Here is a 14,998-nt window from a genome sequence, read left to right as displayed (position 1 = left end):
TTTTCTTCGAACAGAGGGAAGGGAAAACTCACTATTTTCTACTAACCTTTTAGTCCCCAGGGAAAGACATAATTTAGATGGGCTATGACTGCCCAGCTCCAGCAGCCAAGCCCTGGCAGGGGACCTTTCATACCAAGTATTGTCTTTACCTCCTGCTATCTCTTCCATCAAGGAAGGAAAGCTGGCACACGGTCGCAAGGTCACACTCCGCACTTGGGGATCGTGGGAACACTTACGGAAGTGCTCCATCCTCCTCTGCCAGCTGGGATTGTTTGATAGACAAAAAAAACTAGGGAAAAAACAATGTTAAAAACTACCATTAACCCAGAGTTGGTGTTGAATAAATAGCATGGTAATTTTAAATAAACTACACTGAATGAAGGACTATCTTCTGCATTTGCAGCATTTTATGGATTAACCAAAAGAATTTGGACTGACCATCTTTATAATGGTACATTCAGTAACAGCTGTAGGAAGACACAAGCAAGACTGTTTAAGGCATGGATTCCTACAGAGGTTCAGCCATAGCTGGCATAAATGCCTGTGTGCTACCAAAAAGGACCCACAAAATAGCCAAGCACATACCAACAGTTTTCTTGCAGAGCATTTAAATGGCTTGCCAGCAGACCTCTTAAAGGACTGAAATAAAGGCAGGTTCTGCTCTATTTCTGTGCTTCAGTCTGTGGTTATACAGTCACTTCAATCCAGCATAAATCCACGCTGGCACAGCCAGAAAGGTAACACAAAGCACACGCATGACAGGGCACAGTGCTACCTTTTGGTACTGGATATATCTGTCATGTTCAACTTCAGAACCAAACGGGTAAGTATACCCCTTCGTAGTTTTTGCTCCTTGTTCGTTCAGTGTAGGTGAAGTAAGGTTTTTAAAATGAGGTCTCTGGTTGCATATATCCTTTGGTTTCAACCTCTGTCCCAGTTGGAGGATCCAGAGTAGCTGTGGATATTTCAGGGGAATCACAAAGACAGAGGAATCGCATCTAAGGCATCAAACCCAGCCACACACACTTCCTGTATTTACAGAGGAAAGAACACTCCCAGGAACGTATTTTTCCTGCAAGTTTGACAGTGGCATGTTATTAGAAGCACTTGGGAATCCCACAAAGCCCTTACACAAGCTGTGCAAGAGGAAGGTGTTCTTGGGAAACTCCGGATATGTCTCACCTCACTCCCATTGCCCTAGGCCACTCGTCCCTACACTGCAACTTCACCTTTTCTAGGTGTGCATTTGCTGAATTCTCACAGTAAATTGCATCCTAAAGACATGGTTTCCTCACAGATCTCCAGACAAAACACGCTGTACAATTCTTGCCTTTGGACATGGAGAGGCTCAGAGCCCCCTGCTCGCTGGGAAGGCGATTAGACAGGCCGTCTCTCAGTCTGGAGCGCTCTTGGAGCCAAGCTCTTTGAGGCTGCAGGGCTTAATGAGCTTAGCGTTTATGTGATACCAGGACGTTTTCCACCATTCCTCCGTTTCATCCAGCACAGAGCTGCTGTGGAGGAGTAGGGAGTTCAGACAGAAATTCTAAATGAAGTTTTATTACAGCTCAAGTCACTGAAGGATTTAAGAGATCATAGGAATCTCAAAGACTGAAAATATTAGCTTAGATGAAAGCTCCTTAATACATTTCCTCTAAGATATTTGGCTATCTCCAATCTCCACTTAAGCATCTGCTATAGCTTTCCCATGATACTACTGCAGGGCAAAATGTTATAAATCCGTCTCCAGAAGTAGTGATGTTTGTTTAGCTTCCTTTGCCTGCATTCTGCTCTTCCCTTCAGTCTTTTGCAAACACGCTAAGCAACGGCAAAGTTAGAAACCCTCTCAAATGGCCCCAGGTCTCTGGTCATTTCAGCACTCTGCACTGAGGCTCAAATGAAAACATAGCGCTGGAAAACATTTATTACACGAATGTGCAGCTGCACAGAGGCACGGTTAGGTGCTTTCTTCATTCCATTCATACTAAAGCAGTATTGTTCAAACACTGAGCACGGACAGATGTCATTCAACGCAGAAACCACAAAAGCTCAGGAAGTCACCACAGTTTTGTTTAATTGTTTTGAGAGGGAGCGTTTGTTTGTGCGACAAACCAACGCGCTTCCATTGTCGATACTTGAAACGGGGGCGGACTACGGCTGTTGTTATTTGTTGTAAGAGCAACGGGGCTCTTCTGACCTCACATTTGTAGGCAGCCACCCTGAGAGAACACGTAAAGCAGGCAAAGCACTGCACTCCCTTCTGACCCCCTACAGCTTTAGGGCACGCAACCTCCAGGCGAGGGGCACAGAGGAGCTGCCACTCGGTGGTCCCCCGGCCAGGGCAGCACATGGCCAACAGCACTGGGCAGCGACAGCTGACCATGGCCGTGCAACCCTGGATGCGAACCCTGCTTCTCACACAGCTCTTCAAGTTCAAGGCACCCAAGCCTGCTCAAGCAGACTGAGGGAAGAAATAACTCATTTGCATCGCATTTTACACCGAGCTGTCACCTGATAAACACGGCTGCTAGAAGCCAGGACTTGTACCCAAAGCCCTTCAAAGACCATGCCACTGGCAGGGCCGGTAGCACCCCACAGGCGCTGTGCTTGGTTTCTCTTCTCAGCAGACAGCAGCAATCCAATGTGCTACCACCTACGAGCAATTTTCGCTTCTCCTTCTAAATATCTCTGCACGAGCTTTTCACTACATAAACTTCCCAAAATTCACAGACTGCATTCACAAGTTTTCCCAACTCTCCATTGCCCGTTACCTGAGATTTTACCTGTACTCCAGGTTTTAAAAGAGGGTTTACACAAAGCCTCTGCCCGTTTTAAAGGTTAAGCCACTGCATTTGAAAGCAGGTAAGAGATTTCACTTCAAGCTCCCAGCCTTGTAGTCAGCAGGAATTTGCTTCTCTCTATCAGATTTAATAGGTCAGCAGATTTAATTCCCTGGTCTTCACAGCTTTGTTCTGATGGCTCCTGCTCATTTGCCTACGTTACTGCTGAGCACAAACAGAATTAAGCAGTTTCTTCAAAAAGAAAACCAGACTGGTTTCACTTCTGTATTGTATTTCTACATTAACACCGCCCCAAGCTAACTTCTGAACCAAGAGAAACCAGCAGAAGTAGTTAAGTGCTACTGCAGTGACAGCTTCTCCTCTCTTAGCCCTTCCTGAGGAATAAAGCTCTCAGGCTGCCAAACCATCCCAACCAGACACGCAAGCGTAACACCACCTCCATGCAAAGCCTTCTCCATGCCTTCTCCAGTCTCTGATGCAACTTTAGAAGAGCTGGATGACCTAAAAAGTACTTCAGAAGCGATGATCAAGGTTAAAAAAACACTACATAAAGAGTGAAAACATTTGCTATTTGGGCAGGGGTGCCCGTGTTTTTTTATCAGCTGAATATTCTGACTTGGGGCTGAAATGCCCGCAGCTGAGAAGTTACCCCAACTGCAAGCATAAGCAAGCATCTCAATTTACAGAGAACTGAAATAAAAGACAGAAACCCAAAGGGACACCAAAAATAAAACATTTGCTTAACTCGTGCAATTTCAAGCAATTGCACATCAGGCCGCTTTGATCGCCGGTCGGCTTACAAGCAAAATACCTTCATAAATTAATCCAGGGCCAGAAGTATGCAACCAGCAAATGACTTTCTTCTTCCTTTTATGTTGCAGACATACCCCAGGTTGTAAATCATTATTTCCTGTCAGTTCTCCCAACAGGAATGTCTGACTAATGGTACAGCTTTGTGGTACTCAATAAGTGCTCAATAAGTGCTCAATTTATTATTTTTTTTTTAATTGAAACAGATAAACAGCTTCCCATCCTGCTTGCCACGCTGCTCCTTGCCAGCCTGCAGAGCTCAGAAGGCAGAAGACTCCTTTTTCAAGTAACACAACAGAACAGCGTTACTGCTAGAAGCTTCAGCAAAAGGTTGAATTATTGTAACCGTGGGTAATAAAAGCCCAATAGTACCTTAAGTGCAGGATTCCCCTCCTGCCTCCCAGCACAACAGGCTGTCAGCGTTCACTTCCTCAGATATTAGATGGAAGGGGAGTAACTCCATACGATCCATGAAGCCCAGACAAGTTCTGCATTCATCATGTTTCCATCAACCGCACCTTCTCCTTGCGATCTGTTTTCCTACATGCTTTTTCCCTCGGCTGTTAACCCTCTTCTGGCAGATCCTATCTAAAGCCACTCGTAACGTTCCCGTGAATCAGGGATTCCCGACAGCAAGGTGAACTAGCGGGAGTAACACCCACAGCAGAGTTAAGAAGTAATCAAGTGTAGTAAAAGCTGAAGATACGCTACCTCATGGATAGTAATAAAAGATCAAAGATCACTGAATGAACACGAGGCTGATGCAGACAAAGTCTCCTTCTCAAACTACTCCTAGCTTGGTCCTCTCTGGTCAGAATGTTTTCCAGGGCTTTTACCTTCTGACAATTATGGCCATGTCAGATCCATACCAACATTTAGCTCGATTTGCTAATACATTGCTGCTGTGGTCAAGACGAAACAAGACAGACCGGCTGCTGAGAATGCCCGTTCCACAGACTCCAAATGAGAAGGACTAAAGGTTAAAATAAAAGCAAGAAGTGATGGCTCGCAATATTTTAGCGAAATCTGCTGTACTTGGTCTCCAATGTCATCTGCATTTACTTACAGAGCGCTGTACAAGTCATACCACAGCCTTTACATCAGCGACTCCTTTTCAGAGATGTTCTCCTGCAGAACACACTGCCTTTATTTACGCTGCTCTCCCTTTTAGAAGATTTGAGCGTGCCATGAAGAAGCAGTACTAGTGCTACTATACGACCAAAACCACATTCAAGGCTGGTTTTCTAAATTCAGGTCTCTGCCGTACGCACCAACAGACACACCCGTGCGCTTGTCAAAAAATGAGAGGTCTGCTTTGACCAGTTTTTGTTCTGCCCCGGTCCAGAAATTTAAGCCGTGCTAATCTCAGCAAGGCTCACAAGGGATCCCTGCAGGACCTCTGTAAAGAGGAGAAGAGTAACTTAGACGTCTGCTCCAAAGAGTCGCATGGGGAACTAAAATAATCTACGGGAAGGAGAGCAAATGAGGCAGCTTAAGTTTCATTGCCACCAGCAAGTTGATGACATCGGATACTTATCACTATTTCAGGCTGACAGCACACCTAAGGCAAGTCCTAGACAGATGAAGCGAGTGGCCATGGTCATCTAGGAGCAGCCACCGAAGAATCTCCTCCTGCACTCCAGCTCTTCAAAGCTCGCAGTCAGCGTTCTCCTAAGCCCTCATTTGTTTCTTTACCTTTGAGCTGATGCTTTCAAGTGTCTTTTGAATCCTGTTTTGTGTTGGACTTCATCACTCTGACCTCCAAATCAAGTGAGCACTGTTCAGCATCCACGGAACGCTACCCAACACCCCTGCACAACCTCCGAAGCAATTACCGAGTGGATTACGATACACCGACGGCATTTCCGTCCAGTAGCTTCAGAACAAACCAGAGCCCATTGCACTACTTCACTAAGAAGCTCAGTCTCATAGAACAACTATTTGTCAAACGACGTTACATCAACTGAGAAAAAACTCGCAACCTCGATAGCGTGGAGCAGGCCATTACGCTGTAATTCGCTATTTGCTGCAGAGGCAGGAACTCAGCATCGCCTGGAGTACTTCTGCAGCCGATTTACACTCCTTGGGGCTGTTTGCCCATTTCAGCTCCTGCTAGCGCTTCCACGGGTGTACAGCACACGGTGAAGAAAGCACCGTGCTTGCTCAGCATCTCCCCCCAGCGAGGACACCTTGAAAGGGGTTCAAAACCCACTTGTGCTTTCCAACCTAACTTACCGTCTATTGTTTTAGTTCATACAAAGTCCAGGGCAAATTTGTCACCTGTCCAACGAACAGAGGCACCCAGTACTGACAGAAGAGCAGGGTGGGCCAGCACCAAGGCTTTCTGGGAACAGGCTATTCATCTTGACCTTTTGCCACCAGCACTAATGATTTCTGCACTGCTGTTTGTCTTCTGGGTAACAGAAACAATGTTTTATTTATTAAACATGACAATGTAATTTACCAGCTTTCATCTTCTGCCAAGAATTCCTGTGAAGCGTAAAGTTTGCAAAAAGTCACTTCCCAATAAATCATGGCATCAAGTGAATATGCAATCTGTTAGCCCCACATGAAAGAGTAAGATGGGAACGGCAGTAAAATAGCCACATAGAGAAGCTAGTCTGCAAAGCTGCATTGTTAACTTCTAATAAATGGGATTAAAGTCCCTGAAGTTGACTGTAGAGCTGACCAACTATTCTGGGTAACATTTAAGAAATTTAATTAGGCTACTGTTACTGCAAAACAGTTGTGGTTATTTTTTTTCCCCCAGTTTAAGTCTGGGTTTAACACAAACCCAACATTTTCTTTGTTAGGTATTTCGACAGGTACGAACTCTTAGCCAAACAAAAGGAAAAACAAAGCTGTTACAGCACAGCCCTGAGACACAAGCAGCTGTCCTGCTCTTGCAGCTACCTCGTGAGGAAGCTTGTATATCTGCCTAAGAGCTTCACTATCAGAATAGCTGTTGGGCTGGGCACAAGTACGCACATACCCCAAAACAGACAGACACCCAGACTGCTTCTCAGCGGAACCGTTCGGTATTACTTGGTGCATCGAGTAGCTCGGGATGCCTCTAGGTATTTCCTTGCGACTTAAGTCAGCACCACACTTCACTCACTTTGTCGCTCCGCAAACGCTTTGGCGCGCACTAAGGGGTTGTGCAGGCGAGTAAATCTTGCGTTCTAAGGGACTCTGAAGCCACCTCCCAACGGGCCGCCTGCCCCCAGCTGCGTGTTCACGTGGACTCGCACCAGAGGCAGGATCACTGCTGCGCAGCCAGCGGAGCTCTTGCAGTACCTGCGACAGGAAATCGTTGACAGGATCTTCTGCCTGACCTTGTCGGCTCTTTGGAGAAACTTCTGTTACCTCCGTAAGATCGCATCACACGGCTCTCAGCTCCAGCCCTGCAGATGTATCCCAAGTTACCGATTAATGCTCCCTCGTCGCCATCCTCCCACTTCATTCTCACTGTAAACCTACCGCTCCTGACCACCAGCATCAGCTCGGCCTCTGAAATAAGCTAGCAGGAGGTCTGCAACGGCTCCCCAGCCCCACGACCTGTTTCTCATCCACAGCGTCTTGCCTTCCATCCAAATATGACTGAGGAAGCGCCCAAATCAGTCTTTAGAGATGGACTGTTTTATTTTTACTGGGGTCTGCTGGGTACCCTTGGCAAAGGCTGCCCAGAACTTGAGCTCAGTTCCACCAGGCCACCCAGGTTCTGGGACTGGGAGGTACAGCAGCGTGCCGCAAGGACGTTCAAACAGCAGCAACTGAGACAACTCTGCAGGAAAACAGAAGCTGCCAGCACTTGGAATCGAAGGAGCTCTGCGTTACAGCCTGTGCTGCTATCAGGAGATTCCTAAATATGAGATCCCACCGGGAGCTACAGCCCCTTTTCCAGAGGGCAGCCTCAAGGTACCAGACCTTGGGAGCTCTCAGAGGAGCCACTTGTTTCCACTCCATCAGGGAATACCTGGGGCTGAGCGCACGGGGCATTCACGCCGGGCAACTTCAGATGCGTGTGGTTACACAGGAAGTTCCTCAACTTCATTTTTGTCAAGCTCAACACTGCTCACTACAATTACAACAGCTCTTGAGATTCAACGCTGCCATTTGTCATCCTAGCCATACTGCGCTGTTCGTGATGCTTGCTTTTATCCTGGGAACACCAGATAATCTTTTCCAAATGCCCTTTTATCCTACGCGCTTGCTTGTTTTTGAATCAACGTAGCCAGTACCAGAAGAGGAACGACTCAATCCAAACGGTGAATTTTGCTCTTGCAGGAACAGCCCAGTTCGGCGCGTTGCTCCCAGTTGTCCGTGTTCTCCTTCCAGTCAACTGCAACCTAGATTTTTTCATACAAGAATTCACTAACATCAAAACCATTTGGGAAAGCGCACATTATCCCAGCAGCCGGGAGGCGTATTCTCTAGCAGCGAGGCGGCCGCGAACACAGCCATGCTTACTGACAGCCTAACGCGAATGTTTGAAACCATCGGTGCACGTCAGCCTGCTTGCGGTGCCCCGCTCCGCCACCCCGTGCATGGGTTGGCACAACACAAGCTCAGCGCTTTCCAGCGCCCCCAGGCCTGGTAGCCAGGGTTGTAAATTCATGAGATAACTCTGGCAAGTAACTGGATGCCTGGCAAGGCAGAGAGGAGCCAGGGAGAGGTTAGCTAGTTAGCCCTCACCCCTCCATGTTCTCCGATTGCCTAAAAGGTCAGAAAAGTAGGTCAATATGCCTTTTGCTCGTGTCTAGCAAGGCGTACCTTGCGGATTACACCACAAAGCTTGCAGGACAGTTCAGTTTCATCCAAGGGATTCGGTGATAAGAATTTCAAGTTTAAAACTAGGAAGCTGATGGTTTTGCATGCACATTGCCTTAACATTATCCCATCTCCACCTAACAAGACATCCACGTTCCCTGGAATTCCTTCCCTTACTCTTTACTCCCATGCTTGCCCACTCTTTCCATCCTTTTACGTTTTCCTTGCCGTTTATGAACACACCTGACCTACCCTCGAGTCAGAGCTGCAGACAGACAGCGTGCAATTCAACAATGCGGTGCTTTTCCAAGCTTTTTAAGTTAAGTAGCAGAGACAGGTTATAACGGAGCAGTGTTTCACCTAACGCACATTTGCCAATTCCAATCCACGTCAGATTTCTCCCTCAGTTTAGGATGAGGTTCACAGTTACTCCATCTGGCCAATTTTTACCTTACCACGCTCTCAAACAGCTCTACCTGTACCAATGGCTACGTGAAACTGTATTTGACCGTCTAGTGGAGCACCGTCACTACTGAGCCAAGATCACATACATCCACGGCATCGCACCCAAAAAAGTCTCCATAACAACCCCTAAATTTGCACAGTGATAGCACTCAGTGGATAAACACAGTTTTAAACTGCTGCAGTCACCATGATGTAGCCGATATTTTACCTCATTCCACCATTTCACAGCTTTCTCATCCTTCGAATTAATTTACAAAAAGCCATCTCTCGTTTCCTGAGCCCGCTTCAAATTGCCAGCACAGGCTCTCAGGCAGCCACCAACCACCTCTGCTGGTGGTTTGAGCTTTTTTTAAATCCCAACATTTACCAAAGCAAAAAGGGGAAGGCACTTCCAAGCTCAGCGCTTTGTCAAACAGAGAAGACAAACCATCACACGAAGGAATACAAATACAGTTCCCTGAGAGAATAAAGAATGCATTATTTATGGTGTGGTGGGTTGGCGGCTTAAGGCAACCACTAAGCTTATGTCTTCAGTGCATTCTCAACCCTTTTTCCTTCCACATAAAATCCTCTTAAGCGCTGTTTTCATTCTTGTCTAGCTGATACCGCTAAGTTGCTGGAACATGGGTTCTGCTTTCACCCAGTGCTGGTCACCCTGCAACAAGGACATGCTGGAAATTCCACCGCGGTCCACTGGGAAAGGAGACAGCTCCGCTTTCTGTAACAAAACGACCCGGAGGGCATCCATCCTCTTCACGCTCAGAGCAGCAGCAAGGACCCGCTCTGCGGCACAGCTTAAACACGAGCGTCCTGAGGGCTTAAAGCAGGAGGCAGGACTCCGACACCAAGCCCGCGATGAAAAATAACACGGGTTACACTGGTGGAATATAAAGCAGGAAGGTTCAATTTGCATGGAGGAGGAACAAAGTAGGTAGTTTATGAGAAGTGCCTGCAAATACATCCTGCAATTCTTCAGCCCGACTTGGAAGTGGTGGCACAAAGAGCACAAGCTCGCAGCACGCCGTGTGTTTTCGTTCTAAATCCTAAGAGAGGAAGGCAGGGCCAAAGAACAGCACCAGCTAATACCAGAAAATTTGTCTTACTGGTGGATACCACAGCTCAGGCCACCATTCTAGGAAGCCTAGCACCAAATACCATCTAACGCAATTAAACTAATTCTGAATAAAAGCTTTTTTGGGGCAGTCACAAAAAAAGAGAGATCTCATTTCTGATTCTGTAACTCAAACTTTTGTTGCACCTAAAAATCCAGACAGCAGATTAGATTGCCGTTGCGTTTGGCATTACCCAGACAGCACCTACCGTGGAAAATTACAACTTTATAATTAGGAAACGAGCAGAGCAGCTTTCTCAAGTATTCTCCATTTTCTTCCCATAACAAATCCTCCCAGCTCAACAAAGGGGGAAATCTCTTCGAAACTTGCTCAGCGCTCACCCCTGTGCCCCGTAAAGGAAATTTCAAAAGCAAGCAGCTCTCCTGCTACGTGCGGGGGAGCTCCCGCTCCCCAGGAGAACCCCTTTGGAAGGGTCTGTCCCACCCTGCCTTACGACCCAAGACGAGAAGCGGGTGTCAGCTGCCGGCTCAGGTCCCGGGGACAGGAACCCGCTGTTATCCAGCTCAGGTAAGCCCCCGGAGCTTTGTGTTCTCCACGTGCACCGCACATTTCAGGCCAGTCCTCATCAGGCATCCGCTCAGAGCATTTGCTCGATTTTCACATCAGTGTCAACACAAATACCTCGTCCGTGGGCTATCAGGTACTTAGCAAGGCGTTACAGAAACGAGGAAGGAAAAGTACTTAACATGGCCACGCGCTTCCATTGCATTGGACCGAATTCCTGACCTTTATGTACGAGTTAGGGAAGTAGTTTTTTAATTAACATAACCCATCAGCAACCGAAACCTGTGCTAGAGCATAGCTAAAGAGACCGGGAAGCTGGGGAAAGGCTCAGGGTGCTCAGATGTACTCATTGCTCCTTCACACCACGTGGGTTTTACCTATAATGGAAAAGCAAATTTGAAAGCCCGTGTTTTAAAGTGAGATTTTTCCCCCCCCATCTTCCTGGAAACGGCAAAGGATTAGGAAACGTGGGAAAGTTAGGAAAAATACAAGTTTGGGATCTTGTGCATTAGGGGGGGGGAGAGAGACAGGTTTGGTTGGGGCTTTCCAAATTCCTCAGAACTCCTTGCACAAATCACTAGGAAAGGGGGAAATCATAACGCACAGCAAGTGAATAAGAACACGTACATAAACAGAGGACCAACATGATTTTGATCATCTTAAACTTTTGTAATTGCGTCCTTTGTCTGGAAAAAAAAGCTCTTAAACATCACATTGTAGAGAAGTGGGGTGGAAAACCGGGCGCTTAGCACAGACCTAAACTGCTTGTGCTGCTCGGAATTTCATGCTTCTCCAGTAAGACTGCCAGCTCCTCAGCAGGCACTGAACCGTCTTTCAGATGAAACAAAACTTGAGGCAACATGACCGCAACATGCACCAGCGCAAGGGAAAAAGGAAAACAATCGCCTCCCCATAAGTTTATTTCGCAGAGTAAGGAACCATCTGGACTTGACCAAGCGTACCTCCAAAGCAGCAAAAGGCACCGGCGCTCGCCAGTGAAGTCTTCAGAAGCAGCCAGGCAAAGGCAAACAGGAGAGCGCTGCCCAGCCGCGCACCTCCCCAGGTCCATCGGATATCCTGCACGCGTGAAATTCAGCTGAGAGAGACTGCCAGCAACTGTAGAACTAGAAATGGAAGACAGCAGCAACGTGGCCTTCCCAAACCGTCCTCTCTATTCAGCTACAGCAACAACTACTAAAAACGGTAATTCAAAAGAGGTGAACTGTACTTTGCTTTTGTTTTACTCCCAGCTGTCAACTAGTGAGATATAAGCATATGTATTTTCCATGCGAGGAAATCCCATTTGAACGGCTTCAGCTTGAGGATGGTTTTCTTCTGCTAACAAACCAAGACGCAAGATGAAGCATCGCTGCAGCGGCAGCATTCCCTAGCCCAACATCCTCTGACTCGATTACTTTGGGAATTCACCTTTTTAGACAACATTTAGCTAAGCTCATACACTTGCCTAATAAAACGTGGACTCTGTGAAATAGCTTCAGTTGACGTTTCTCTGAAGGCACGAGGTGCAAAGGACTTAGAGCGGACACTGAAAACCTGCCCTGAGCTCTTATGCCACGCGTGAAAAGTTTCAAAAGCAACACAACTGGCTTTGAAGGGGCGGACTCAGTGCTCCAAGAGCTGTCCTCAAGTGCTCAGTGTTCTGTTCCACAAGTCATTCAGTATTGGTTTGGTAGCACCTGCACAAAACCAAGGTATTCATGAAGCTGCAGTGTGCTTGCCCAAGACAAAGATCCCCTACCTTGAAAACATTAATTACTCTGAACAACGTGCAAAGAGAGCGCGCTAAGTGTCACTGTCACCTCTTGCATCATTGGCTGCGCTTCGGCGATTTTCAGCTGCCTCACACATTCTGAGCAAGCGATGGGAAGCTACACCAGACAATTTGTATTTGTGGTTGATTAAACTGTAAACTTTGCTAAGACTGTCTGCCTTCTCCTGAAGAGCCGCACAGCGCGAGAAACACTCGCAAATATTTTACATAACCTGGAAAGGAAGATTTGTATTTTTACAAAGTGTAACTGGATTCCATCCATTGCCAACCCTCAATTCCAGAAGTCAGCACCGTCTCAAGTCCTGCTTTGCCCTGAGCAGTGCATTCAGTTTATTTTTAGCACAAGAGACAGCACCTACCCGGACGTTTGTAAGCTTCACACACTGCCCTGCCCCATCTCAGCGAGCACCTGACTGAAATGCCAGCGCTCCTGGCATCTTAAACTCACCAGCAGCAATCCAGATTTGAGAGGGGCTTAAATGACTGCACGGAGGAGACAACAGTTCCCCCGCCTGCTCTACCCTACTATTGGAAAACCTACAGTACCAAGGCAGTGTTTGACATGATGCCCTGAACCATGGCAGCTTCTCCCAGCTGCTCCAAGACTTGCTGAAGCCTGCGGTGCCGGGGCCATTTCAGTCCTGACGTGGAGCATCTGAAAGCGCTGGCCTTTTGTACCCCCAACACGAGAGATCCTTGGAATGCTCTGAACACTGGGTGGGAACTGAAGCTGGAACCGGGAGCTGCAACTGTACTGCCTGCATAACACTGGCTCTGAGGGACAGTAAGGTTTGGAGCCATGGGCACAGCTCATTTGCCTCTTGTCACCAAGGCCAGCGGTTTGGTCTAGACCCAGACAAACCACACTGCAGCTGCCCCACTCCGCGAGCGAGCCTTCAGGCCCCACAACACACGTGTAAGGTGCTGGCTGCCACACGGCCGTACCCAAAGCCCACCCAGCAGCTGAGGCTTGCGCAGTGTCGGCAGTCCTGGTCAGAGCTCCCCACGCCCACCACTCTCCATTACTGAACAGGAAAAAACCAGCAGACAGCATAAGCTTAGAGCATTCGCAAAACTTCTGAGGAGTTTGTGTTCTGCCTCCTCAAAAATAGGGATAGAGCCGCACCTAAACCCCAGCTGAGTTCTTCTAACAGCATGCTTTTGCATCCCCTTAGAAAAGAAGCTTGTATCACCACTGGCATTTTACAGGAAGCCTGCTTGTTTTCCTTGAACACTTTTCCTGGGAAGATTTCTGCCATGGCAGAAGTCAGGACAGTTTGTCAGAATCCTGACAGCAAATTCTGCCGTCAGGTCTCACGCACAAGGCCTTCAGGCATCTTGATTTAAAGTTGTGCAGGACAGTCAAGGTGCTCCACCCTCTGAGTCGCACACTCAGCTGTCAGGTACAGCATTTGCTCAGGAAGAACAGAACCTTAGGCATTCCTCACCTTTCACTTGAAACTAAAGAGCTTCATCTTGCACAGCGCAGGGGGTGCGATCACTGTGATCTCCAGTTTCAAAGAAAAAAATAAAGCATTGCCTCTGAAATTCTCACGGTGAAAAATAAGGAAAGAGTCGTTTACTGAACCAGCCTTTATACTGCCGGATAGCTGGGCACGGTGACTTTTAAGTCAAGCTGCGTTTGAACGTTCTCAAAAACTTAGCTTGAACCACTTAACCCACAGATTTCTGAGCAGCACGAAGTCCTTCAGCAATACCAAGCCACAGATCCCACCCCAGGGGTTACGCGGCGTGAAGCGGGCTCCACAGAAGCACGCAGCCCTCTGGGCAGGGCCCAGCACGCCCGGGCCGGCCCCCGCCCTCCTTGCCGGACGCCCTCAGAGCCGGCCAAGCCTGCCGGGACCGCAGCCCCCTTCGCACCCGGCACCGAAGCGAAATCGCAAGGCTGGCCCTCGGCCTGATCCAGTCAGCAAACGCGGCGCAACCGAGACCGCGCTCAGCGGCCTCGCAACCGCCGGGCTCCCGGCCGAAAAGCCCCAAGCTCCCGGCGGCGCCGAGACGCAGCGCTCAGCGCTGCTCCTCCACCCGCTCCCCCCGGGGCTCCCCCCCCGTCCCGCAGCCCCCACCGGAGCTCGGCAGCGCGGCCCGGCCACCTCGCGGCCGCCCGCCGGAGGCTCCCGACCCGCGGCAGGCGGGGCCTCGAGCGCCCTGAGGCCTGCCCGCGGGGGAGCCGCTCCCTCGCGGCCACCAACCGGACGGGCCGGGGCCCAGCCCCGGGAAAGCCCCGGGAGGGGCCCGCCGCCGCCTCCCGGCCCCCGCCGGCCTCCCGGCCTCCACCCCCCGGCCCCCACAGCCGCCCCCCGGGGCTCACCATGGCGGCTGGGCTCGGCGGGGCTGCGCTGGGCGGTAGCGACGGCGGCGCCTCCCGGTTCCCCTCCGCTCTCCGTCCGAGGCAGGCCGCGGCCCCTTCCACTTCCGCCGTTGCCTAGGAGTGAACATCCGGGTCAGCGCCGCGCGCCGGCCCCGCCCCCTCCGCCGCTCCCGCCCAGCCAATCAGCGCGCGGCTCGCCAGCCATCGCCAAGTATGGAGAGCCGCGCGCCAACGGGGCGGGGAGGGGCGGTGGGGAGGGAGGGGGCGGGGGGAAGCCGGGAGGGAGCAGCGCGAGGGCGCGACCAATGGCAGCGCGGGAACGAGGCCGGGAGGAGGCGGCCAATCGGCGGCGGCGGAGGAGGGGGTGGGCGGGGTCGCGGTCCGCGTGATGGCG

General features: G+C 49.5%; 1 protein-coding gene across 2 annotated transcripts in view; it reads right to left on the bottom strand.

Moving 5' to 3' along the window:
* Positions 1-14,765, bottom strand: part of CAPZB (capping actin protein of muscle Z-line subunit beta) — a 63,464-nt gene extending 48,699 nt beyond the window's left edge. The window contains exon 1 of one of the 2 annotated variants that reach the window (XM_040533986.1): positions 14,605-14,765. In XM_040533986.1, coding sequence (XP_040389920.1) covers positions 14,605-14,607 — 3 coding nt within the window. In that variant the 5' untranslated portion in view covers positions 14,608-14,765. The remainder of the gene's footprint in view (positions 1-14,604) is intronic. The other variant, XM_040533985.1, reaches the window with a different exon arrangement.
* Between the last annotated feature and the right edge of the window lie 233 nt (positions 14,766-14,998).

This window comes from Cygnus olor, chromosome 21 (genome assembly GCF_009769625.2).
Source record: "Cygnus olor isolate bCygOlo1 chromosome 21, bCygOlo1.pri.v2, whole genome shotgun sequence".
In the NCBI taxonomy this organism is placed as follows: Eukaryota; Metazoa; Chordata; class Aves; order Anseriformes; family Anatidae; genus Cygnus; species Cygnus olor.
This window is presented reverse-complemented; position numbering and strand designations above follow the sequence as displayed.